This window comes from Gallinula chloropus (genome assembly GCF_964237585.1).
Source record: "Gallinula chloropus genome assembly, chromosome: 3".
Lineage (NCBI taxonomy): Eukaryota > Metazoa > Chordata > Aves > Gruiformes > Rallidae > Gallinula > Gallinula chloropus.
In genome coordinates, this window is record NC_140087.1 from 73,840,430 (window position 1) to 73,865,622 (window position 25,193).

General features: G+C 42.5%; 1 protein-coding gene across 1 annotated transcript in view; it reads right to left on the minus strand.

The window, feature by feature from the left end:
* The window catches only part of TTBK1 (tau tubulin kinase 1), a gene marked incomplete at both ends in the record, with an annotated part of 94,192 nt that overhangs the window by 46,933 nt on the left and 22,066 nt on the right, over positions 1 to 25,193 (minus strand). Inside the window, 5 exons of the mRNA XM_084262417.1 lie at positions 48 to 140; positions 1,646 to 1,711; positions 18,480 to 18,584; positions 19,876 to 20,016; positions 23,857 to 23,930. Coding sequence (XP_084118543.1) covers positions 48 to 140; positions 1,646 to 1,711; positions 18,480 to 18,584; positions 19,876 to 20,016; positions 23,857 to 23,930 — 479 coding nt within the window. The remainder of the gene's footprint in view (positions 1 to 47; positions 141 to 1,645; positions 1,712 to 18,479; positions 18,585 to 19,875; positions 20,017 to 23,856; positions 23,931 to 25,193) is intronic.

Below are 25,193 nucleotides of genomic sequence, written 5' to 3' on the forward strand. Positions count from 1 at the left end.
ATAAAAATGTAATATCCTCTCTTATGGACAGAAACTCGGGCTCCTACCTTATCTTTGATCTTCCGCCATGGAAGCTGACCAACTGCAAACTCCACCAACATGTAAAAGAGGGACCACAGATCATCATGTCTACCCATCTCCTGGAAAAAAAGAGAGATGAAGACTGAGGAGCAAAGTTCCATGTTGCTCAGTAATCCAGGTGTGCTCTCCAGATAAGCTACCTCATTTTAAAAAGCAGAAAGTGAAGTCACACTTCCCATTCAATGATTAAAGAAGTGTGATTAAAGACTACAGATAAATATTTAAGCTTTTGTTAAACTTGGCAATTCAGTCCCCTGAATAACTTCACTTGTTTTGCTTTTTGTGAATATATTCGGAAAGAGGTTTTTTATCTGTACAAAAGCACAAGTTTTCCTTAGGACTTCCCCTCACTGAGAATACAGGAATGGAATATTTATTAATGGGATGCAGAATAACCTAAATTAAGATAAAAAACCCCACCAGACTGTGTGTAGAAAGTCTTCTTTATTATTATTTTTTAAAGCTAAGTATAATTCAAACTACTTTCACAAGACAGCATGTACTCAAAGGCTTTTGCAAAACACTTATCATCACACACCACAATAATTTACAGATTTATAACATTTCCACCACTCCCCTCCTGGCCTAGTAAATGGGAAAGTGAAACATGAGGATTAAGGCTGAAATTGTCAAAGCACCTGAAGGCATTTTTGGTGCTTAACATTCAATGTCTAGAACATGGTTTCTCAGAACAGCATGCATTATACAGCAATTTTTCTGTCTAAATATACCTTCAGCAGACACCAGCTTCATCTGGCACTGTTCAGCTCTTCCAAAAATTATACCTCAGGCTTCCCAGCGTCTCCCAGGAAATAGAATTAATTCATGATGGCATTCAACTGCCTTCCCCACATCACATTTTCCACCTTCTGCAGACAATAACTTATTTCCCTAAAAAAACCTTGAAACTTCCTTTAATGTCACAGGTCATCCTATGGACTCATCCCAAATAAGGCCAGAAACCTGGAGAAGGGCTGGTAATTTCCATCTGGCAAGTAGCAGAACCAGAGGATTTACAATTTACTGTCTACATGGGAACGTTACTGAAATTGTACAAACGGTGTTTTGAGAAGGATGTTGGAAGAGTTTAGAATTAAACAGGCCAGACACTATGTAAATGATGTCTCTTTTTCAGGGAAAAATAGACCTAGCTTTCACTGGGTGGCTCTTCACCTGATGGCAAGATGTTAATATTGAAATGGAGAATGGATGGTGGAGAATGGATTTGGGGACCTGGCACTTAGTAATTCACAGCCAACTTCTGCTAGAAACTAGCAGCAAACAGCCTCACACTTACCTGATTCCCACCTTACTGTGTTTGTGCTTTGTTTGTTGTTTCCCCTTAAAAGTGTCAGACAATGCAATAATTACAACTCCTAAGGCTGCCACCTAGAGAGGATCTAATCACTGAATCGTAATGTAGATTTTACAGCCTTGACCATCTAATACCAACTTCTGTAGGTAACAAACCAGAACTCACGCCTCTTACTCTGCTGCTCCTGAAAAGAGGTTTCTGAGGAGAAATACATGTGCTTTTAACTCCTCACAAGCCGAACATACTCACTCGGTTCTTGTGTGCGTTCACCGACGCGTAGCGGACCGTTCCTCGGAAGCCAGCAACATTGCGAGGCTGCAGGGAGACAACAGAAAATCTCAGAGACAGAGCAGGTTACTAAATAAATCCCCTGTGCAGCTAACTCCTGAGAACTCCTTGCCTATGCTGCTCTTCCCTACAAAGCTTTTAACTGCCTTCATCTGCTCTAGCAGCCGGCTAAAGAGACAGCGTTCTCCAACGCTGCGTTTCTAGAACAGCTTTTACAGAGAGGGAAGGTGGTTACAGTGACAGGTTAGAATGGTAACAGTTTAGGCATAGAGCTAAGAACATTATCCAAGATCATATTTTCTTTCTTAAACTCTAGGTCGAGGGAAAAGCTAGTAAAGAAGCACAAGTGCACTACTGAGTCATGGATAACATGAGCTAAGCAAAGGCTGAGGGCAGCCTGGTCAGGACAGCAACAGCGATCCCCTTCTCTGACACAGAGCAGATGACCATATGTGTTGGCTGACATTGCTTACCAACATCCCTTTGGAAGGCTTAAACAAATTAAGAACCTCTGACTTTCAGAGGTTTTGCTATTTTCCAGATCCTTCCTAGTGTATCCTAAGCTATATCTTTTTTTCTTCTCCCCTTTCTCTGATTCTCTTGCTCTTCACGTCCTTGGGAAGTGCACGCTTGATACAGTGGCCCTGGTAAAAAGGCAGTCCTCCTGTGACTATTCCTCCAAGCTGGAGGTTTTCTCTGTTCTGAGGGCTGAACAACACTTCCATCTCTTCCCAATGCTGCCTCCACAAGAACATTAGACCATGTGGGTTCACTTACTGAAGATGTCATTGTTCTGAAAAAAAAATTGACATCCACCAAACCCTTTCAGCTTAGCTAGAAGCACCAGGGTTAACAGCAGCACCTTCAAAATTCATGTGGCAAACCCCAGGTTCAGGGCCCAGTCATCTTTCATCATAAGGCTAAGCTTGGGCAAAGAACTAAACATATGCATAATTAAGATCCTACTCTTGCAGAAACTCGAGCACATAAATAACAACTCGACTTGGGTAACTTGTCCCACTTAGGTCAGTTGATTCGTGTTTGTTCTTTCAGCTGTGCCAATGCTTTCTGAACTGAGCCTACAACTGTACGTTTATTCTAGGGCACCCTTCTGTCAGTTTAAATAAGTACAACAATAATAAGTTGCTTTCTTTTGGGTACAGGAAAGTTGCTCTGAGTTTTGATACTGTCAGAACAAATAAATCTTCTAATGCTTTTTTTTTTTTAAACAAGTTCACTAACACCATCTCAGTAACACACACTTGAATGGCGTGCAAGGCAACTCTGAAGTTAGAGTGATTCCAAGCAAAAAAAAGCTACAGCCTAACTTACAACTCCTTTACATTAACAAAATACTCCACAAGGAGGATCTGAAGGCATTTCCCATGCATGTAGTGCAGCATTTACTCCTGCAGTACACCAGCCTGAGCTGGAAGCTACTTAAATAGCAGCAGGTAATAGCTGAGATATTATTTTCATGATCTTGTTCCTCATTCTTTACAGAGCATACATTTAGGGTTCCCACTGCCAGATGACTGTAAAATAATTTTCAGAGTTCGTTTAAATTCACTGATGTGAGCTCCTAAAAAAGCAGAACACTGGCCACTGGAATGTATCTACTGGAATGAGCCATCATGGCAAATGTGCTGTACATATTCAAAAGCAAGAGGACTCTCCTATTTGCCATTATCTGTAGAAGCTACTGTGTCTGGATACTTTGCCTGAGCCATAAAATACAAGTGCAATGTGAACAACTCTAGCATGTAACATGTAATGTTTTCAGAACAAACATGGTTCAATGTTGGCAGTCCACAGGAGTTCCTCTTTCATGTTCTTTCCCTACTTCAAAAATCTTCAGTTACCACCTTGTGCATGTACTGAACCAAGCGCCACATATGCTGGCTGCAGTATCGTTGGCAAGGTCTCTCAAAATCTTTTTAGATCAATAGTTACTATTTCTGGCTGCCAGGCTATCTTTGCAGTCTTTAATTAGATCTATTCGGAAACCAACTCTAGGCAGTGTGCAAATGTATTTCCTCCTCTTTCAGAAGCAAATCCAGAGCCCATCCATCTTTTAACTGTGCATCTGTCCCACAGCCAGCATAAAACGGTTTGCCAAGGCAGTCCTGCAGCTGAACCCAAAGGGCTCACTCTCCAGTCCTCTCCTGTGGTACCCCAGTAAAGGTAGAGCACTGCAACTGAGCAAGAGTTTGCAATTGTTTTGGCAGGATGTTTAGAGCTCTGAACAAAATGGGCAGATGCTAACTGTGTTAACAGCATCTCTTTCTCATACAGGTTTCACCTCTTTTAACCACATTTGACTGCCCTGCCAGTCACAAGGCAATTATTCATGCCCTTTGACTGTGTCACTAATCACTGCAATCAAATATTTCCACGGGTGTGGAGATAACTCTTTTTTATCCAAACAAACAGCTCCTGCCTGAGCATTTACTGTAGCACATGCTGGTGACACCCAACTCTTACTGACTTTTTTTCTGAATTCATCAATATTCATTTTCCAGATGATGTCTTTACATGCTTAATTTCTGCCAGTTAATAAATTTCATCCCACCACTGCATTGCCCAGCAGTGGAAAAGAGCCTGGATAAAGCATCCTTGCTGTCCAAAACAGTCCACATCTAACACAGAACTGAAATTGCAACAGTTAAGGGCTTCAGACTATGGCATCATACACTACCCAACTACTTTGACTCTCCAGAATAAGAAGGTAATAAGCTAGCAAGCTGAAATACAATTTTAAAACATACATGATTTATTTTTTTAATTTTTCCACATCAGTATCACTATAAAAATGCTACTCAGGGTAAAGTATATCTCTTCCTGCACTCAGTTTATGGCTAGCACAAAGGTAAAGTAATTTATTACACAGAGCTGTCAGGGTGATGACAGAGATATGAAGTGTATTGCATTGTGTTAGAAGTTTGGTTTATAATGAGTTTTAGCTTGAGAGAATGTGTTAGATCACTACCACAGAACAAAAATTATACTCTGTGCTCCCTTCAATGCATTAGCCATCTACACTACCTCAAGACAAGGATAAAATTAAGTAACAAAATCCTGTATGAAGGGGATACACTGTGTTGTGTTGCACCCATCAGCTCTTCATCATTCTCCAGTGCAAATGCTCATGATCATTTGTTATTTTAAATGCCACCTGTGTCTCCCTTATCGTTCACACGAAGCCTGTCTTTCCTGCATGCACTTCCTTTATTTCAGGAGTGCTGGTATTTCCTCATTAACCTGAATCCCTGCTCCTTACAGCACATTCATACACAGAGATTAAAATCTTTCCTCTTGCCTCACTAGTCCCTAGATTGGTATTTTGAATGTCTTGGTTTCCATCTTCCTTCCTAAAAGCTTATATTTGGATGCAGTGTTTTCCTCCTGCTCTTTCTCATGCCTGTGGTACTCTCATGGTTCCTCCTCAAGTTTCTGGAAGCCTGTGCAAACACCTCAGGAGATCCACCACCTTTGTCCCTGTCAGGACAGCTGTCATCTAGGATCATTAACCAACCTCTCCTGGAAAGGGGAAAAGGATTTCCAGCAGTCAGGAAATGAAAAGAAAGCGCAGATCGAAGAGAAGGTGGCAAAGGGAGGGAGGAAATGCTACAGGTCATGAGAAGCACTTGGAAATATATCTTGGATTGAAATGACTTGTTGGGAAAGTTGTGATCAGAAGGAAATGTGAAAGGAAGCTTTAACTGAAGAAAAAAGAAGTATCTCTGTGACTTCTAGGAATCTCTTGCATCCACCAGTTAGGCTCATGGGGCGGACGCAGGGATATGCATCTCCACCTCTCCTATGGAGACAAATTCTGCATCTCTCAGATGCATTTTGACTTGCTAATTAAAACAGCAGCACTTTGTAGAATCATTAATGACAGCAGCATATTTTATCCCAACAGGGACTCAGAAATGAATAGAGGAAGCTGGAGCCAAAAATGTAAGATGAGAGACCTCCCCTCCCCCTGCCTCTGAAACCACAGATGTGCCAATATTACACTCCCCAGCACCACCCAAATGTCTGTCAGCCCCTCGGGCAGAATCCCAAGCGTTCTAGGCCTCTGCATCACATTTAGGTAGCTGTCATGATCCTGCTGAAAAACAAACATATCATGAGGGAAAAAAGAAAACCAGGTGTAATTCGGACTTCCATATATAACAAAAGCACAAAACAAAATGAAAACCCAGAAGCATGGTGATGGCTCACTCACAACTCATAGCAGAGATGGTTACGAGCAGCGGATGGGAAGCCAACGCATCAAACACAGCCTCAAAAGAAGAGCCCAAAAGAACTGTAAAACAGAGAGAAACCCAAAGAAAAACATGAAAAAAACAAAATGAGAAAAAAATTAAACAGAAATGAATTAAAAAACAATTCAATATTGTATCCCTCCAGAAACCTGGGTGTCTTGTTTAGCCGTTGTCACCTTCCAGCATCCTTCCCAAGGCTGTTGGCACACACTGTATTTGGTTTTACTTAGACACAGAGTCTTGAGTGAGCCCTCGCGGGTTGTGAGTGCTCTGTAAGGTGGGGAGAGGGGTCCCTCTAGAGACTAATTTCCCCCGGCTCACATATCACACCTAATGGTACCAAACCCAAAAGCTGAGAGCAGAGATAAACACAGCCAAGCCTCAGGTCAGTTGTACGGTTCTACCATAATTTTCCTTCCTAAAAGTGTCAGATACCCTTACCTCCCTTCCTCCCCCAATCCAATCTAATAATCAGCAAGGGAATTTGGTCTTTTTCATCTCTTGCCCTTTTCACCCAGAGCCAGTTCTAACAGCATGTAAGTTTCTAAAAATGAACAGAGATGTCCCCTTCTCTGTCTGAATTGTCATGGTTCCAAGATATTTGGGTTTTTTCTTCAATTACCACCTTGCTTTTTCACCAGCAATCTCCATGAGATCACTGGCTTGCCAACTTTCCAGGCTTCACAGCGGCCAAATTCAGGCATCTTGCCCTTCCCTGATGACTGCTGCAGTGCTCCACATAGACATAGCAGGGTCACAGCTGCCTGTTATGGGATGGAGCATGGTGCTTTGAAAGAGCAGAATGAAAGTCACTGCTGGTTTTAAGCCACATGAGCAGCCACTGCATCTTAAGACATGAATGGCACTATAGAAAGGTAAGTGCCACCCTGATGAGAGGCAAGAGTTAATATTAACTGTAAAACTCAATTCAGAAAACCAAAACCTTGGCTGAAAGATACTTATTCCAACAGAAATCAACTAATCAAAAGCAGTCAACCCAACAGAGTTTCTTATTCAAGTCTCAGTATTCCTCTTCCCTAAAAATGTGCAGGTTCTAAGAATTCCACAGATTTTGCAAAAAATTTAGTTCTCCGAGTTACTTAATAGTCTCCTACAATTCTTACCAAAACAAAAGACCTGAAGGAGATGACTTAAACTGCCATCTTTCCTTCTTTACTTTAGGAGAATTCAAAATTTCCAATGGAATTTAACGTCAGAAAAGACCAAGGCAATAGTTTTATCTTTCTGAATAGCATGTGCCAACCGTGTCATCACATGATACCTGTGCCACAACTAGTGCTGGAGAAGAGGATGCCTTTCTCACATTAGAAACAGGGATAAGAACGAGCACTATTTTATCAGAAGCTTATTTAAGCTGTAATCCTATTATTCAATTATAATTTGATTTTTAACAAGCGATTTTGGTTGCAAAGCTGCTCTTGTTTGTTACATACATGGTCTCACAGGCGAACGAGTAGCACAGCACATCCCCATGGAAAGCAGGGTGAGTGCTACGTAAGACAGACAAGTTTGTAACGCACTGGAACACAGAGCAGGGGAACCACTGAAATGGAAATGCTTTGGAGACCGTTGTGGAGTGCTAGTCATGTCTCACTTGGGATTTACAGCTCATACTGCTTTCCTGGAGTCAGATGGAGAAGATGGTCCTTTTCAACCAAAAGGAAGAAGACAAAAGACAGTTGTGGCAGTCACTGAGATGCAGCAGCTAAGTTCAAATCTCTTCACCCCTTGGACAGACATGAAAACCACACCTCTCTCCTTCCAGAGTACACCCCCTAAGCCAAAGGGGTGCTTTAAAATGGAAATCTAAGAACAACCATGTTGGAAAGGATCCCTTTTGCACAGAATAATTGAATGTCTATTACCAAGTGAGAGAAAGTATATGGCAGGCATTCCATAACCTGGCAGCAAACGCACTTACCTGAGGGAGAGGAAACTTGACCCACAATCCAACTCAACATTCACTTGCCCAGGGAGTGAAGCCCCTGCTCCTTCACCACTGGACACAAGTAAGACTTTTCTGTTCCTCTCTCTGTGGTCCAGTGGGAAGAATAATCAGAGCTTCAAGTGGAACAGTGTCGACCAGAAGGAATGACACATTCAGACATACTGTATCCCCCCTACAGCTTGGCAGTAAAGGCACTCAGAAAGGGAAAAACGGATCTCAGCTCCCTGCAGGCATATATGGGATTTGAGCCTGAGTTGTCCTTCCTTTTCCCTCACCCCCTGTAGCACAAGAGCTCTAACCAGAGAGCTACTACGTAAAATAAAACCAACAACAACCCGATGTAGACGATCTGATGTCACCCTCACTGGACCAGGGTTTCCAGAGGAGGAAAGCAGAGAAACAGCTAGTTATAACAAGACACAAGAGTCCCTACTTGCTAATAGATTTTCAAACCATCAGCCCATCTGCTTTTCTTGAATTTAATTTCAACCACACTGGCTTTCTGTAGTTGTAATGTTTTAAACCAGAACAAGATCTCCTTTCTCAAGTCCAAGTCTGCTATCCAGCAATGAAAGTAACAAGAACCTTTAAGTGATTTTCACAATGATCAGTTTTATAACTAACCCATTCCCACAGAAACATTTCTATAATATATTAAATGTGCAATATATTTAAAGACATTGGTCCATTTTTTTCCTTTCCCCCATCTCTGTGCAAACCAACATGACTATGCTGTGCTTTTGTCTTTTCTCAATGCAAAGTTCGAGACAAAAATGACATCTCTTCCTAAGTTAGTACAGTACTCTGAGTACTGCAGCTCCACAAATCTGTTTATTCTACTGTAAAATGTTCATCTCCTACACAACATTATGGCTTTACATATATTTCAACTGCAAAGTATGTATAAAAGCTACTGGGCTTCTATATTTGAATATCTGGGGTCTTAGGATGTAGGAGTTAATATCCTTTGTTTGATTTTACAGCTCATTTTCCAATGTAGGGAAAACCCACTTAGTACAAAAACCACACAATATTCTCCTCTTCCAATACCTTGTTCACTGCAGTGAAGTTTATTTTTAACCCTATGCACAGACATTTAGAAAATAAATACCTTTTTCTCAACTAGCTGACACATTTCTGCAGCCTTCATCACGCTCATCTCAACAGGCAATGCACTGTTCTGCCTACAACATCTCTCTGCCCACTGACTCACAGAGCCACCCTCACACATGTACAGTATCCTCAGCAAGGCACTGCAAACTGCTGCAGTGCAGTCTGAGCCACGAGGAGATCGAGATCTAATCAATGGGGTGCAGCTGACTAAGCTAAAACAAACAAAAAATAATGCTTGCTGAGCATAACAGCCCAGCTCAGATCCTGCAACGGGGGAGAGACTCCAGGAAAAAAAAGCCCCATAGCCTCTCCTCTGTTTTCCAATCAATAATTAAGATCAAGCTGCTAAATCCTTGACCACTTTCAATTAATATTTGTGGAGCCACAGGGACTGTGTTTCTGAAGGCAGGGTGTCACAGGCAGAATAGAAGTATAATGCTTTCTGTATTCCATGTTAGAGACAAAACTAGCAGCCCTGAACAAAGACCAGCAATGATGGATGAGTTATTGTCCTAAACCTGACCTACACAGAAGAACTTCATTACTCAGAACACCTCTACTATACAAGCATATGTTGCTCATCATATTATCTGTATAGCAACATCTACGTCTATTTTCCCTTCCAAGTCCAACTTTTCTCAGCCACAGTTCTCCACAGCAAACACATTCTGCTAGTTTGGTTCTCTGCTATAAAAATTAATGCAAGATGAAAATTTTGACTTTTGCAAAATTCTGTGGAAGATACTTCCACGAACTGAAAAAAGAACCCCAACTTTTAAGTTAATTTTTAATGAATTAATTTAATTTTTTAATTAACTAGTTGCTTAGCCCTGTTGTTTGAAGATGTGCATCAATGCTGATAGCTTATACTCTACATGGTAAAGGTGGGTTTTACAACCAGGACATCAGGGTGAATAAAACCACTCATGTCTATCTGAATGGTGGCAGAAGGTTGCATGTAGAGGAAATAAAGGTTAAATACCTAAAAAAAAAAAATCTCTGCATTCTTTAATACAAAATTTGTTACAGAAGGTCTTGGGATTCATCCCAAAATGGACTTTTTCATGGAAGGAGAAGGAAAAAAATAATCACAAAGAGAAAATTAGACTTGTTTCTCAGAGGAGTACCCTCTGCATCTGAAAACACTTATTAACTAGAGCTGAACTAAGAGATTCCCTCTATTAGTCATCTTAAGCTGATCACCAAGCCTTCCATGGCTGAGAAACACGTGGCTTGAACTACTGCCCACTTCAAACCCACTTGGATGGGAACCCTCATGCTGTTCCCAAAGTGTGTAACACATTGAGGCAAACGTAGAAAAACTTATCTCCTTGATACTGAAGTTACACAATAGCACAAATCCTGGGGAGATCCCACAGAGGAAAAGGTATTGTGTGGTGTGGGAGGGTGCAGAATGTAAGCTTGAAAAACAAGGACTGTGGCCTTGGATGAGGCAATGGGATTGCTTTAGGTATTAAGGGAAAGAAAAACTGCTTCCTATGTATCATCAGTCTGGACAAAGGTGAGCTTGGTCCAAGACAACACTGCTCCCAAGTCACTGATATTCTCAAACTGTCTTCCCCAATAAAGCAAAAGTGGGGTGCAGTTGTTCTACAGGAAGACTGTTGATATGGAAGAGAATATCAGTTCTTTCTTTTACTTCCATTTTCAAAAAGCTTCTGAAGAGATCACATATTTCCCCATTTTCCTGCTGCTGCCCACATGCGACTACAAAGTGAAGCCGCTGCGGAAATCTCAGAGGAGAGGTGTTAAGTAGTAAAGCATCCTAAAGGAAGGGCTTTTAAAAGCAGATGGCAGACAAGGCCTATACACACAACTGCTGCTAGCATCACACTCTGACTGACACAAAGAGAAAGGCTCTTTGCAAGAACAAGGCCAGCAGATAGTCAGCCCAGTCTCAGGTGTGCAATGAGAACTCTGAAAAGCCGCCCCCATCTCATCAAGGGTCACAACAGTGACCTCTGATTTGTCCCACATTCCTTTCCCAGTGACTTCCAATGTTTGAGGGCCTTCTTGAAAGCTCCTGAGTATCAAAGCCAGGTTTTCATGAGGCTATTCCGTAACTTTAGTCAACAGCAAGTTAAACATGAGCCAGCAGTGTGCCAGGAGGGCCAACCATACCCTGGGGTGCATCAGGCACAGCACTGCCAGCTGGTCCAGGGAGGCATTTGTCCTGCTTTACACTGCACTGGTGCAGCCTCACCTTGAGTACTGGGTGCAGTTTTGGGCGCCACAGTACAAGAGGGACATGAAAATATTGGACAGTGTCCAGAGGAGGGCAATGAGGATGGTGAAGGATCTGGAGGGGGAGTCTTATGAGGAGAGGCTGAAGTCCCTTGGTTTGTACAGCCTGGAGAAGAGGTGGCTGAAGGGAGACCTCATCATGGTCTGTGGCATCCTGATGAGGGGGAGTGAAGGGGCAGACACCAATCTCCTCTCTTTGGTGACCAGTGGTAGAACCCGAGGAAACAGTATGAAGCTGCAACAAGGGAGGTTTAGGTTGGGTATTAGGAAGAGGCCATTTATTGAGATGGTGGTCAGGCACTGGAACAGTCTCCTCAGGGAAGTGGTCAAGCACTGAGCCTGCCTGAGTTCAAGAAGCATCTGGACAATGCACTCAGTCCCATGCTCTGACTTGGCTGGCCCTGTGTGGAGCCAGGAGTTGGACTTGATGATCCTTATGGGTCCCCTCCAACCCAGGATAGTCGATGATTCTATGAACATCAAATTCTCACTTGTCACTGATACCTGTCAGCTCAGAGGCCATTGCCATATACATGAAATTAGAACTATGCCCATTCCTGCCCAAAAATACACCATAAGCATCACCTTTTATCTACACAGAATTTCACCTGCCAGTTTAGAGTGTTCCCCCCATTTTCTATGGCTGGCCCTTACTTTGTCCCACAGCGTGCTACATAGACCAGCCTCTGACCTGCACGCATGTGCTGGATTACAACCCGTGCTGACTGCCTGAGGCAGCAAGTGATGCATCTCTTTATTGGTTTAAATTTATCACCTGTTTCACTGGATATCTTGTTCCTACATAAGCAAAGAGAACAGAGGCGCTCTCATTTGCTTCCCAAGACTTTATAGTCCTTCACAGACTTTTTACAATACTCCATCTTGCTCAGGTTATAAACACAATCTTTTCAATCCCCCTTCACCTGACCATTACTGTCTTCTGAATACTGTTTAGATCTGCAATAACCTCTTTGAAACCGGATGGGTGGTATCTCACACATCATCAACAGCTATCTCATCTAGATCCCTACAAAGGCACCAGGAAAGGGTTTGTAGCTTTCATCACCCTGTTCCATATGCGCCGTAGCAACTGCATCGCTGGTTCAAGGCATCTGATCTGGCAGCCTGCCTCAGGTCCTAGAGAAGGTGCTTCTGGATATCCTAGAGTAGTGTGCAGGTGGTTGGGTAGATGCAGCCCCGTCCCCTTGTGTTCTGTTTAACCCAGCATGTGTAATACTAATTTTTAAAAGCTGTAATGCTGGTTCAGACCCCCCACTCCAGAACGAACATGTGAAACTCTCCTAAAGAACAAACCCAGTAGAAACGTGGCTAGCTGGGATGTAATTAGGGAAAGACTAAGCAGCTTTTCTAAGGGGAAGTAGTGCAGCACCAACAGCATTCTCTGCAGCATTTGTGCATATAGACAAGGGCAGCCTTGTTCATATAGTACACCTGAATTTTCAAAAACATCAGCCCCTGAGAAAGTCCATACTTCAAGAAATTACACTGCAAAAGACAATGTTTCTCTTCCATTTGAGTGGTGGTAATTACAGTTGTCCTCTAAAGAGGCAACAAACTGTACACCATGAGAATTTTACAATACAAACTGCCCAAAATTGTGTTTTCACTTTCCCCTCCTTTGTTACTTTATTTGTCATATCATGAGACAAGAGAGTTTTGAGACCAGCCAACTTCAGAATCTGATTTCCTTTAGATCAAACTTTGTGAGCTATTGATGTTTAGCAAAAAGCTTTGGCATGAAAAGCATTAAAATTTTGATTTAATTTTTTCCTCTATTTATGATATTTATAAGAAGTACAGTCAACAGACAACTAACAGAGCTGTAGCAGTTGTGACAGCACTCAGCAAAACAAGGGTGCAAAGGGGCCCAGAAACTTTGCTCAGGACAGCATGGGCCTGGCTGAGGCTGCAGTGACAGTTGTGATGGGCCACAGAGCCTGGTCCCCAGCCAGTGCAACTGTCTCTACCATACTGGAGACTTCAACCCAGAAAAAGCCCCAAAAGAAGGATGTGGCTATCCACATTGGGCTGCAGAGAGCATCTGGTGCCTCTGGAGTGGCCTCATTTCTGGCTTAGGTGTGGAGCTGCCAGATGAAGGAGCTGTGGTGAGGTGGGAAAGGAGGTGAGCAGACTGTGTAGGGTGAACACGATAAATCTTCACAGAGCCTGTGGAACTGAAGATCATGAACGCTGCAGTGCAAGGGAAAAGGGACAACAAGCACTTAGGCTCAAAGGAACACAGACAAAGACACCAAGAGGAGGGAAGCCAGCAGCAGAAGGGAGGCTCTGTTCCAGCTGCAGAATAGATTTCGCAACCTAGGAACTGGTGAGCAGGAACAAGACCTGTTGGGGAGCCAGCTGAGCCCCAACCAAATGTCCATACCAAGAAGCAAAGGTGAGTGATGGTCACTGAAGATTTCTTCCTGCAGGAAATGGAAGCCCTATCTGCTGGCCTGACTTGATGTTGCAAGAGCTTTGTGGCTTGTTGGGGGCCTGGATGATAAGAACAGATTGCAAACATTTGCATGGCCCTCTGACTATTAACCCTTCCTGTTCATTCATGGGAGCACCAAAAGCACCTGTTTTTCAAGGGGTGATGTTGAGTATACAACAGATAAGTGACTACCAATCTGGGGGCATGGGGGATGGCTATTGTTCCCCTAAATCTCACCAGTGAGTGGGAAATATGTAGAGGGCTTCAATAACTCCTGTATCTGCCTGGAGAAGCAATATGTCAAGGTGGGGCAATCCAGGACTTTTCTGGTGAGCACTGAGCAGAGCCATAAAAACATGAAATGAAGATACAGAGCAACACTGAACAGTTGAGCACAGTTTCTCCTCTTCAGTATTAGATCATTCACCTAAAGTCTGGAAGTCTCAGATTCAATAATCTCTCCTACAAGAGTTCCTCCATTCTTATCTGACAGCAGAGTACCATGAATTACCATGTACTTAAGCAACAAGCAGAAAGGGAGCAGGCATGTTGTGATCTCCTTTGTTGAAGCTTTACAGATGTGCACAAAATTAAGACACATTCCCTAGAAAAAGTGAACTCAGGAGTCTTGCAAAAGGCCCTGTTTACCCTGACTTCAGTAAATACGTAAATAATGAGCAGAAGATGATGTTACTGTGGGTAATGGGCCAGGAATACTTTGTGAATTATCACTGACAGTGCTTCTTGAGAAGTGAGAAACCTCAGGTCAATCATACCCTGCTGCATACAGATCTTAACCAGTACTTGCCAGCTTTAAAGCAGGAGAGAGTGGGGCTTGGAAGGGGCAGTGAGGCGCAGTAATCAGCAACTCCTCTAGCAGTTTTGTCAAGCTGCCTGTCTTTTCCTTCATTTCCCTGTCCTCTCAAGTGTTTGAAAACAAAACCCTCTGGGAAGATTAACAATTTTAGCAATAGCAGTCTGTCCTGTTTATCATAATAGCCAGACTCCCTCCTGCTAGCCAGGATGTTGACTCTGATCCAAATGCCAGAAATGCTGAGGGTAGGCAAAGTAAGCCAGGCCCTAAGCAGTTCTCAACACACAGTGGATACCAAATGGCTACATGACTGATGCACGACTGCTCTACCTGTCCAAAGAAGTAACTATCAAAGACTGACTTGTACACCCTCAGAGAAACATCAAGTAATGAGATTGTAGAGAGCAGCTGAGTTCCTCCTAATTGCTAACAGAGGGAAAAATTATTGCTGATGCTTCCTTACACACCTTCTGGCTCCAACCAACTTCTGTCTTTATAGTGCAGTGTGAGTTCCTGTGAATTCCTACAGACCTATCCAGGAGGTTTTGCAACATCTGGCCAGGGGTAAGTGGTAGAGGGCTGAGACCGTTCCCATGAAAGCATATCTGTGCAACAAGAGCTTTTCTCCAGAGCAGCATTTCTGTCATTAGCATTCCACATAAGGTAGATCTGGGTTGTTTTAGTTTGTGGTTTTTTTCCTACAAGTACAGAATGAATTCAGATCCAGAATAAATTTGGATGTACTTAAGCCAAGTGGCCCCTAACTTTACGAATTCCAAACAAGCAACTTGAACTGTCAAGTAGCTATGCTCTGTAAAAACATACAAAACAAGAAGGCATCCTCTCTGAAAACATACAAACCAAATGCATAGTACTCATCAGAAGCTTAGAACATTAACAGCTCCCTAGGAAAAAATTACTGTGGTAGCTCTTGATAGAGGGTCAGGAAAGCCAGAGTGGTAACAGCTGAGGATGGAGTAGTTAATACTCAGTGAAGATCATGGGAAGTAGATATGATCCCACCTCAAAGCTTTAATCAATCTCTAGAAAATCAGGATGAGACCTCTTTAGTGACAGCCTATGCTATCTGCCTGCTAAGGAGCTCCTTGCCTTTTCATGTAAAAAAAAAATAAAAATCATACTTTTGATATCAGTGAATTGCACATAAAAAACTAAATACCTAAAATCAGTGCCAACTCAGCTTTCTGGAGGATTGTGCTCCCCAGAATAACAGTGTTTTCTCTTTTAGAAAATCAAAGGTATTTTCAAAATAGAAGTGACCAAAAATAAGAAGGCAAAAAAAGTTAAGTTAAATTAAAAAAAAACCAAACAAACCAAAACTACCGAATCCTAAAGGCCAGGCCCATTATCTGTATTACCTGTTAGCCATTAGGAGTCTTTTTGAAAAGCTGACAAGCATGACTGAGGTTATGTATTTCAGAGGATGTGAAAGAAGCTAATACTTTTTCTGTTATTATTCATAAAGTATGACAGTGCTTCTGAAACTGTAGGAAACTGCACAGAACCTACTTGAGCAGAAAACATCTGTTAATAAATTAATACAACTGAAAGCAAAATTCAGATATGCTTCCAGAAAAAGAGGACATGAACTGGTTCCCCTATCTATCTTATGTACAGTACCTCAGAAAAAAAATCACAAAAAAACTAGGCTCGGGATGATCATGCTGCCAGTCTGGGAATTGTATTCCTCATGGATAAAGGAACTGAAAGAGAATGGAGAAACAATAGTCTACCTTACTGGTTTGATTAAATAGAAAATGAAGTTCTTAATTTAAAAATAAAAGAAAAAAACACCCAAAAAAATCTCATTTCACTTGTCTTCATGCTGCATTTCACCCCCATCCACCTCATGATGCTCAGTGCATTATTTGGGCAGCAAATCACACCATGCTTCTTCAGGCAAATGTCTCAGTCTGGTAAGTGAGACTCAACAGTGGGATCAGGCAGATGGGACACAATAGGATTGAGCAGCCTGGTGGCTACAAGATAATGTTACTAGGGACTGAAGTAAATATTTATGTATTTTTTATTGTATCACTTTGGTCAAACAGCCTCTTGAAGCCTGGCACGAGAAAACAGGTACATTAGGTATACAAGGCTTTTCCCCATATGATCCTCCACATATCAAACAACCTGGGACATTTTACCACTTTAAGCAGAGCAGAATCCTACCCCTCTGGGAAGCCATGTCTTTTTTCAGGAAAAGATTGTGTGTCATTACTCCACCTGTGAGACTCATCTGTGGCAAGCAAGCAACCAACCATCAGAACACCAGAATCAAGACCAGCCTTCTCCAAGTCTTGCATTCTAACAAAGCCTCACCTCATCCACACCAACCCAAGCAGGACACAGCTTGTGACATAAAGCTGAAGAATTTTTTGCTCTGAAAAATGTCAAGGCTGGATGTAGTGCAGTTTCAAAAAACAGAGCCTGAGAGTATTCTCTTGACGACGCAGCAAAATAAAAGCAAAGTAATTTTAAATTAGTGGGAGAAAGGAATAAAAAGAGAGGATCCAAAAGAAGAGACAGCTGGAAAAGTTTGTTTCTTTAAGTGTAAAGAAAGACCAGTGTTCAAACTGAACAGACTTGAAACACACACATAAAACATAGTTGCTTCACCAAAGCAATGAAGAAATCTTGCAGAAAACCAAATGTCGGTTTCAGTCCATAATGAGCTCAAATTGAGTTCTGACTGCAGAAAGAGGAAAGGAGTGGGGCTGCATTTTGAAGAGGGCTATATGGAGAAGGGTTATTCCCAAACTAAACAGCATTGACTAAGACGACCAACAGTGTGTGCCTTTTTAAGAATAAGATGCAGACACCTACAAAGCTGCTCCCATCTACAGCTAAAAAGAAAAGATTTGCAATGTCCAACTGAAAATGCTTATAAAAAGAAAAATCCCCCAACTCTGTTCATCTGCTGAAGACACAAAATCTGCTCAGTGATCTTTGCTTTCTTCCCACTCCCCCATCATATCCTGTACTACAGAGTATCTCAATTTAGCTCTGACATTGTCAACATTTTCCATGTGCAGACCAAAAGGTATAACCCATGGATGATAAAAAGAGAGACTGAGCAAACCCTCTCTGCTTGCGCTCTGTTCCAAAAAAAAGCTAGGAATGCTCTAACTGATAACCAAGAGATACATCCTTATGTCTGACCCCACAAAACCCAGTGCTGGTAAAAGGATCGAAGATAACACACGTCACAAGGTGCACGTTATGCCCCCTGCCCTTACCTCCCCTCCAAGTAGGTGCACTGAAATACTCCTGCTAAGAAATCCAGACAGGAGGCACAACATACACAAAACCAAAGCCAGGCAAGGGTGAGAACAGCATTACAGATGCCAGTTCACAGTAAGTTCAACCTCAGACATCTGGTCAGCTTCTAACTTCTAGCATTTTATTATTCCCTCCCCCCCAAAAAAGCCAACACCCAAACCTTTAGGAACACACTGACCCGGTTCTCCAGATCACAGAGAACTGAACTAGACCAGTCCTTTAGTACTATGGAAGTTTCATGGCCAGCACCGGGTTCACCTTCTTTGGTTGGCCATAATGTACTTCAGTAAGTATTCCAAAGCTTTGAAAACGTGATTATAAAAAAGGAAAAAAAACCCCAAAACAAATCCAAACAAACAAAGAAAGAGCCACACACCTTGTAAGAAAAAAGCAAGCATCCCTTCTTAGATTCCCAACTCAGCTGAAGTCACCTGCTGCTTCTCACCTTGCAGAAAATGCAGTCCAATAGAGTGACCAAGCATAACAACCACAAACCAAACCAAACCCACAAAACAACTGCAAAACCTTTCCATGCCTAAGCACTTGCAGAAGTGGGGAAAAAAAATATAAATTAAAAAAAAAATCACTGAAAATGTACTTACTGGGCGGACTTCACCAGTAGTGTTGGTATACTGACGGGCCAGACCAAAGTCTAACATGTAGCACTTCCTGTATGTTGAGGGTAAGCGGCCCATGGCAAAATTGGACTAGACAAAGAAAAAGGAAAAAAGAAAAAAACCCATCAGATTTATAACAGCAACTTGGGTAAGAGTGGCCATGTGTCAACAAAAGTTTGTCATATAGTCCCACATGCCTCTGGTAGAAACTTAAGTCAAAGAGAAGAATTTTAAACATCATTAGAGAACCACTGCATGTTAAGAAGTTAACTTTGCAGACAAGTGACTGCGGAGTCTCAAAATAACTAAAATTCACATTAGCTTAGCTAAATTTCAGCTGCTATGAGAAAGAGTTACATTTAACACCACCAGCTCTGCACTGAGAGCTCCATCACTTGCATAACAGGCTGGAGTTACTGTATGCAAATGTTTCTGTTGGTGGTTCAGCTGCTAGCATGCACTATTATGTCCTAGCTCCTACAATCTCCATCCACTGCATTGAATTACCTAAATTTATCTGAACATTCAGACATCAAAAAAACCACTAGGTTTGGTTCTTAGTACATAAACTGACAACAAGCTAACAGAGAAGCTCTTTTTTTTACCCCCTTCTTAAAGTTCTATCCTTTACCATAAAGGGTGGCTGCTAAAGGATTTGTAGGCAATCACACTAGTGACCGATTTTCATCTGAATCCGATCAGCCCGAACCATCTGATTTTAAAAGCAGCACACAACTTTGCTGGAAGGAAGATGATTTCAGGGATGGTGGAGCAACAAGTGTTCAGGTCAAGTAGTGAAGAGCTGCAGGAAAAAGACTGGCTCCTACTGTGAGACCTGGCACTGTCAGGCCTCACCTAGGCAGAAAACCAACATCATGACTGTGTTTCTTGACACTGGAAACAGTGGTAAAGCTTTTTTGGCAATTGCTCAGAAAAAATTAAGGGGATTATTTAAAACATGAAAGAATAAATGTTATTTATTAATAGTTTTATTAATATTATTATATTAATATTAATTATTTATTTTTAAGCAATAGGACACAGAGCAAGGCATCCTTTCTGAAGCCTTTTATAGCAATAACTGTTTGGACTCCAAATGATTGTTCAAAATTAGATTGTCAGTCACAAGTGTAACTGACAGGTACTAACCCACCATGGACCAGCCTCTGCCAATAAAAACTAGTTCACTATGCACTTAAAGGAATGACAATACTGCATTACTATTATATACTTAAAGAAAATAGCCAATGTGTCAGACAGTGGGAGTGTGCAGGGAGCCTAAATGCCTCCACCGAGATCTGCACATATTCAGACTATCTTTACTGACTCAAGCAGAACAGACAGACATACAACCAAAAGGAAAATTTCCAAAACAACATACAGGCTTGATGTCACGATGTAGGAATCCCACAGAGTGAATGGCTTCTATTGATTCCAGAATCTGTTTGCCTAATCGCAGCGTTGTGCTCAGCGTAAACGTCCCTCGAGGCTGACTCCTTCTGAGATCTGCAAGATTTCGGCCCTGAAACAATCAATAAAACACTTTAAACCATCACATTAAAACACAGCATTTCACAGCTGCAGAGTTCCAATGTGCATCCCCTAAAAGGCAGAAATGCTAATCAGACAGGTGCTCACCTTATGTCTGCTTTATTTCTTTTATAACATAGAATCATAGAATGGTCTGGGTTGGAAGGGACCCCAAGGATCAGAGAGCTCCAACCCCCCTGCCACAGGCAGGGACACCAACCTCAAGGCCTGGATCTACACAAGGGTGCCCAGGGCCCCATCCAACCTGACCTTGAACACCTCCAGGGACAGGGCATCCACCACCTCCCTGGGCAGCCTGTTCCAGCCCCTCACCACTCTCTCTGTAAAAAAATTTCCCCCTAATATCTGATTTAAACCTTTTTTCCTTTAGCTTAAATCCATTCCCCCTTGTCCTGACATTTTCTACCCTTTTAAAAAGTTGATTTCCCTCCAGTTTGTATGGTCCCTTCAGGTACTGGAAGGCTGCAATGAGGTCCCCCCACAGCCTTCTCTTCTCCAGGCTATGATCCTCCAATACTTCATTTTAACTTTTAAGTGACACATTTGCTGATAAGATACCAGATCTTGGGAAGTCAGCTGGTGTACTATTTGGGAAATAGGCATGACGCAGACAGCAGTGCCTCAGGCTGTATAAGCCCAGCATCTCCTTACTTTAAAACCCAGACTATATAGAGGCTGATTTAAGAACAACCTTTGACTGTTCTCTGAGCCATCTAAAGATTAAAGCAGTACAAATGCAATAAGCAGGTCATGAAGCCACTGTCTGTTACAGCTCACAGAAGCAGTTTCATCAGAAGCTCCATGGCACACAGCTCTGCGGCTCAAGCGCCAAGTCAGCATTGTTGTGGCAGTGCCACAATGGCAAAGCTGTCTATCAAGAGAATCACACCCAATATCAAGAGAGGAGGATTTTTCTGCTGACTTAAAACCCCATGTATTTTAAACCATGGTAACTTACCTCCAGTTAATTAAAATTTGGGGAGGGGGGAAGGGGAAGTCTACCAGCTGTGCACAAAAGTAAAAACAGTTTAGGAAAAGAAAAGTGGACAGACTAAACACCAGAAGAATCAGTGTTCTTTGATGTCTCTCATCTGAGTTTTGCCTGTACCTCTTTCAATTTGTAAAAAGAAGGCGTTAAAATGAGTATATCCTACAGCAGAGTACCCCCTAATCCACAGAACTAATGCATTTATCAACTGATCAAAACCATCGTGAATAAGGGTCCACAGTCTCAGAGAACAGGCATGAAGAACAAACGTTAGAGGGACACACTGTTTATCACTGTACTACAGAATCTCTTGATTCTGCTTCTGCAAAGACATGCACGCTTCTAATGCAAGGCCAGATGTATTCAAACAACATTCACAACAGAAGATACACAAAATTCCAAGCATTTGGTGAGAAAACATGTCATCTGCTCATCAACCCCTTTCCTGTTCTCAAGATATTGAAGGGGCAACTGCATCTGGCTTTTTTGGTGTATGACTGGTCTCCCAAACTGGTTTGACCCATGTTCCACTTCAGGGGCTTTAGTCCCTTGAACACTTGATACAGGCCAACTAACACAGATACAGCCAAGCCACAGCAACCAGCCCGGGTTTGGTCCTCAGCATGAGTAAAATAAAAACTAAGCTACTTCTCTTGTGCTTATGTTCTTTAATTTCTCTAACAGTGTACTTGCGGCAGCACAGATTTGTCATCACTATCCTGAAAGATCTGAGTTACTGATTTGACAGCAGCTTGCTCTTTCCACTGTGAAGTGGTTCCTTGGACACCAACTCCGTTCTCCAGGGGCAACAGGCAAAGGCAGGGTTTTTTTTTCACAGCTGCATACTGAAATGTGCTGTAATTTTCCCCAGTTGGTTTGAGAGATGGTCTCAGGCACTTCCTCTCCATAAATCACTCAAGAGCATGTGAACACCTCATACTGACTGCAGGAATAGACAGAAAATATGCATTATATTCCAAATAAACACCTTCAGGCTGGCTAAGAAACAGAGCAGATGCATGGAGTTGCAAAGCTCAGAGCGGAAACCTCAGTCCCAGTGACTGAAGAGAGAGGGAGAGTTGCAGTACGCCAACATTCAGAGTGACACATGAGAAACCATGTCTCAGCAAACCTTGAAGCTGAATTTAGCCTGAAAAGTGATGGTGCTAAACTAGCTAATGCTTTAAGTATCAAAGTCTAAATTCCAAACAATGAAATGATTTTTAACTCTGCCTACTCTATGAGCTCAGCTATGTAGTCAAGAACAGGGCAGAAGGAGATTCTATGCAGAAAAGATTTTTCCAAGGTATCTTCACTAAGCTCATTAGGGTAAGGACTGGGGAGTTAGAAGCCTTGCTGCTCTATGAGCTCCAGATTAGTCCTTTCAAAACTCGTATTCACACTCACACTGCAGCACCAGCAACAGCCAGGGCTTGTTAGAGAGCAAAAGGTTTTTTCTACTTGTAACGGCAGTTGAGATGCCAAAGCCCAAAGCTGGGCAAACCCAAGCACTAGGAATCCACTGGTTTTGTAACATCCACTTTGCAAAGTAGAACTACAGTTCAAAAGAATCAGAAGTTTATTTTAAAGAAGTACTGGGGTCTCCTGGTGTCTGTTTTACTTCATTCACTAGTCACTATTTAAAAATAACTGAGATTACGCAGCAGGTTACTTCTCATTACTTAGTGCTTCAACCATCCCACTTTCCTTCAGTGTGTTCTATCATAAAGAAACAGGACGTACGCTGTAAGATCTTCAGGGGAAGGATAGGCTTGTATTGTTTAATCATAAACAATACAGAGCAAAGCCCTGATCACACAAACTGCAAGAGGTGGGACAAGTTCCCTGTCAACTCTTATGTCAGGTGCTGAAACGGGCCAGCTTCCAAGGCAAATGCACTGGAAAGAAGCACCTTTAGTTTGAAAATATTCTCCTTGAGCTAATGACAATCTCCCTCTCCTTAAAGGTTTTCCTTCCTGGTGTTTTTGACTCAGCCACTTGTTCTCCACTGATTCTTTCTCCTGTGACTGTATGCTGTGAGAGCAAGCTGCTTTTGTGAGTAAGAAATCTGTTTTCAGGACAGTACCACCATATTTGGGCTCTGAAGATCTAACTGTATACAGTTTCTGGTTAGTGTTTCATGCTGAACCACACAGAGGTCCCTGCAACTCCTCCTGTTACAGTGGCTTGTGTAGACACCCATGTAAGACTTCAGCTGTGTAACTCTTGACAGGAGTAGCTGGCTGTCCAGCAGTACAGTCACCATGCACTGGCTACCCAAGTATTTACCCAGATTGACTTAATACCAGCAGTGTTCAAACAGGAGAAAGCACTTTCACAGCAGAAACCAAACTGTTGAGCTTAGTAGAGATGGGGGAGCCAGAGATCACTCCCTCTCAGAGAAGACTGTGCAGCAGGTGTGACACCACTGGCTCCCGCCACATTCTGAGCTCTGATACAAGAGGTATGTTTTGAATGCTGCAGCACAGAGCAGCAGGAGATACTTGCAACAGCTGCCACTGCTGCATGATATTATAGGTGGCTCCTGCCAGCATTCTGAATTGAGCACATCCCCCAGAAAATTGACCGAAAACCATCTTAAACAGAAAAGCAGAGCTATGAAATATCTTAGTGCATCTTGACAGCTGGAGCTATCCCAAGGGATATCACAGCAACACTACTCTCTCTCACTGTCTCCCATACCACCCACTTCCTACATACAGTGTCTCTACGCCAGTGCTTGGACTTATTTTCTCGCTGTAAATCCTTCCCTGTGGTCACATCTCCATGGGATGAGGGGGAGAAGGGAAGCACAGAACTCACCTGAAGCTGCATGACCACATAATTAAACTTTTCATTCCTTCCACAGCCAATAAATCTGCAAACATGATCCTTCCCTGGAAAGAAACAGAAACATACAGAATGGAACATAAGGAAGCAACCCTGTGATTGTGATTTTTAGGAAAATGGTTCTGACCGAGGGCGTGTAACCATATGTGGCATCAGGCACGGAGTTTTGCAGACCAGCCTGATTTTATTTCTACTTCCCATTCTTGTAGCTCAGGAGAGCACTAACATTCAGCAAGACAACTGCCTGTGAAATAGTGGTGAGTGGGAATCAGTGTCAGGAATGCTCAAAGTTACATAGGGCACAAATATGAGTGCAACAAACTGCAGTTTATACCAGCACTATGACCATGCAGCACCACCACCCCTGAGCTAAACCATGGGTAGCATACATGACCACATGGCTTCATGGGTTCACTGGCAGCATGTTACCACAGAATGGTTAGGGCTGGAAGGGACCTTAAAGATCAAGTTCCAACCCCCACGCCACGGGCAGGGACACCTCTCACTAGACCGGGCTGCTCAAGGCCCCATCCAGCCTGGCCTTGTGCACCTCCAGGGAGGGGCAGCCACCACCTCCCTGGGCAACCTGTCCCAGTGCCTCACCACCCTTGTAGTGAAGAATTATTTCCTAATATCCAATCTAAATCTACCCCAATTGGGGTAGATGGACAACTTCACATCAAGTTCTGTCATGGGGTTAGAAGCACAAACTCCATCTATTCAGGCAGTATCAAAAGCAACCAGCCACCCTGAAACACTCAGCTAGTCCTCAGGGTTCATTCCCTGTGGTACAAAAGTGCTGCCACAATGTCTAAATTTCATCACATGGCACCAAACAGGACCCATTAAAAAAAAAAAAAAAAAAAAGGAAGAAAAAAAAAAGGAAAAAAGAGGAGAAAAAAAAGAAAAAAAAAAAAGAAGGAACATAGGCTGTGGTTTCAGACTCTGACCTGTAATGGATTTTTGATGGCATGCATTAGCAAAGGGGGAAGTACAATGCATGCATTCCTCTACCAGCAAACTACTACTGATAACAGAGTAAAAGTGATGTAGACCACAATGGCATGGTTTCTAAGCAGGGAAGAGGGTGAGTATCACTGCATGGTTTTGCCCTGTGTTTTTTTGTAGCACTTGAGCAATTATGATTTTAATTAGCTTGTAAGCCAAAGCTTATCGTCTGATATCTCCCAGTTTTAAAACAAAAAAAAAGAAGAGCATGAACAGATACAGTAATCAGTAATGGCAGAGGCTCTAACACCCTTGGGACCCTGCTATTGCTCTCATTGGGTGCATCACAGGCCTGGGGCATC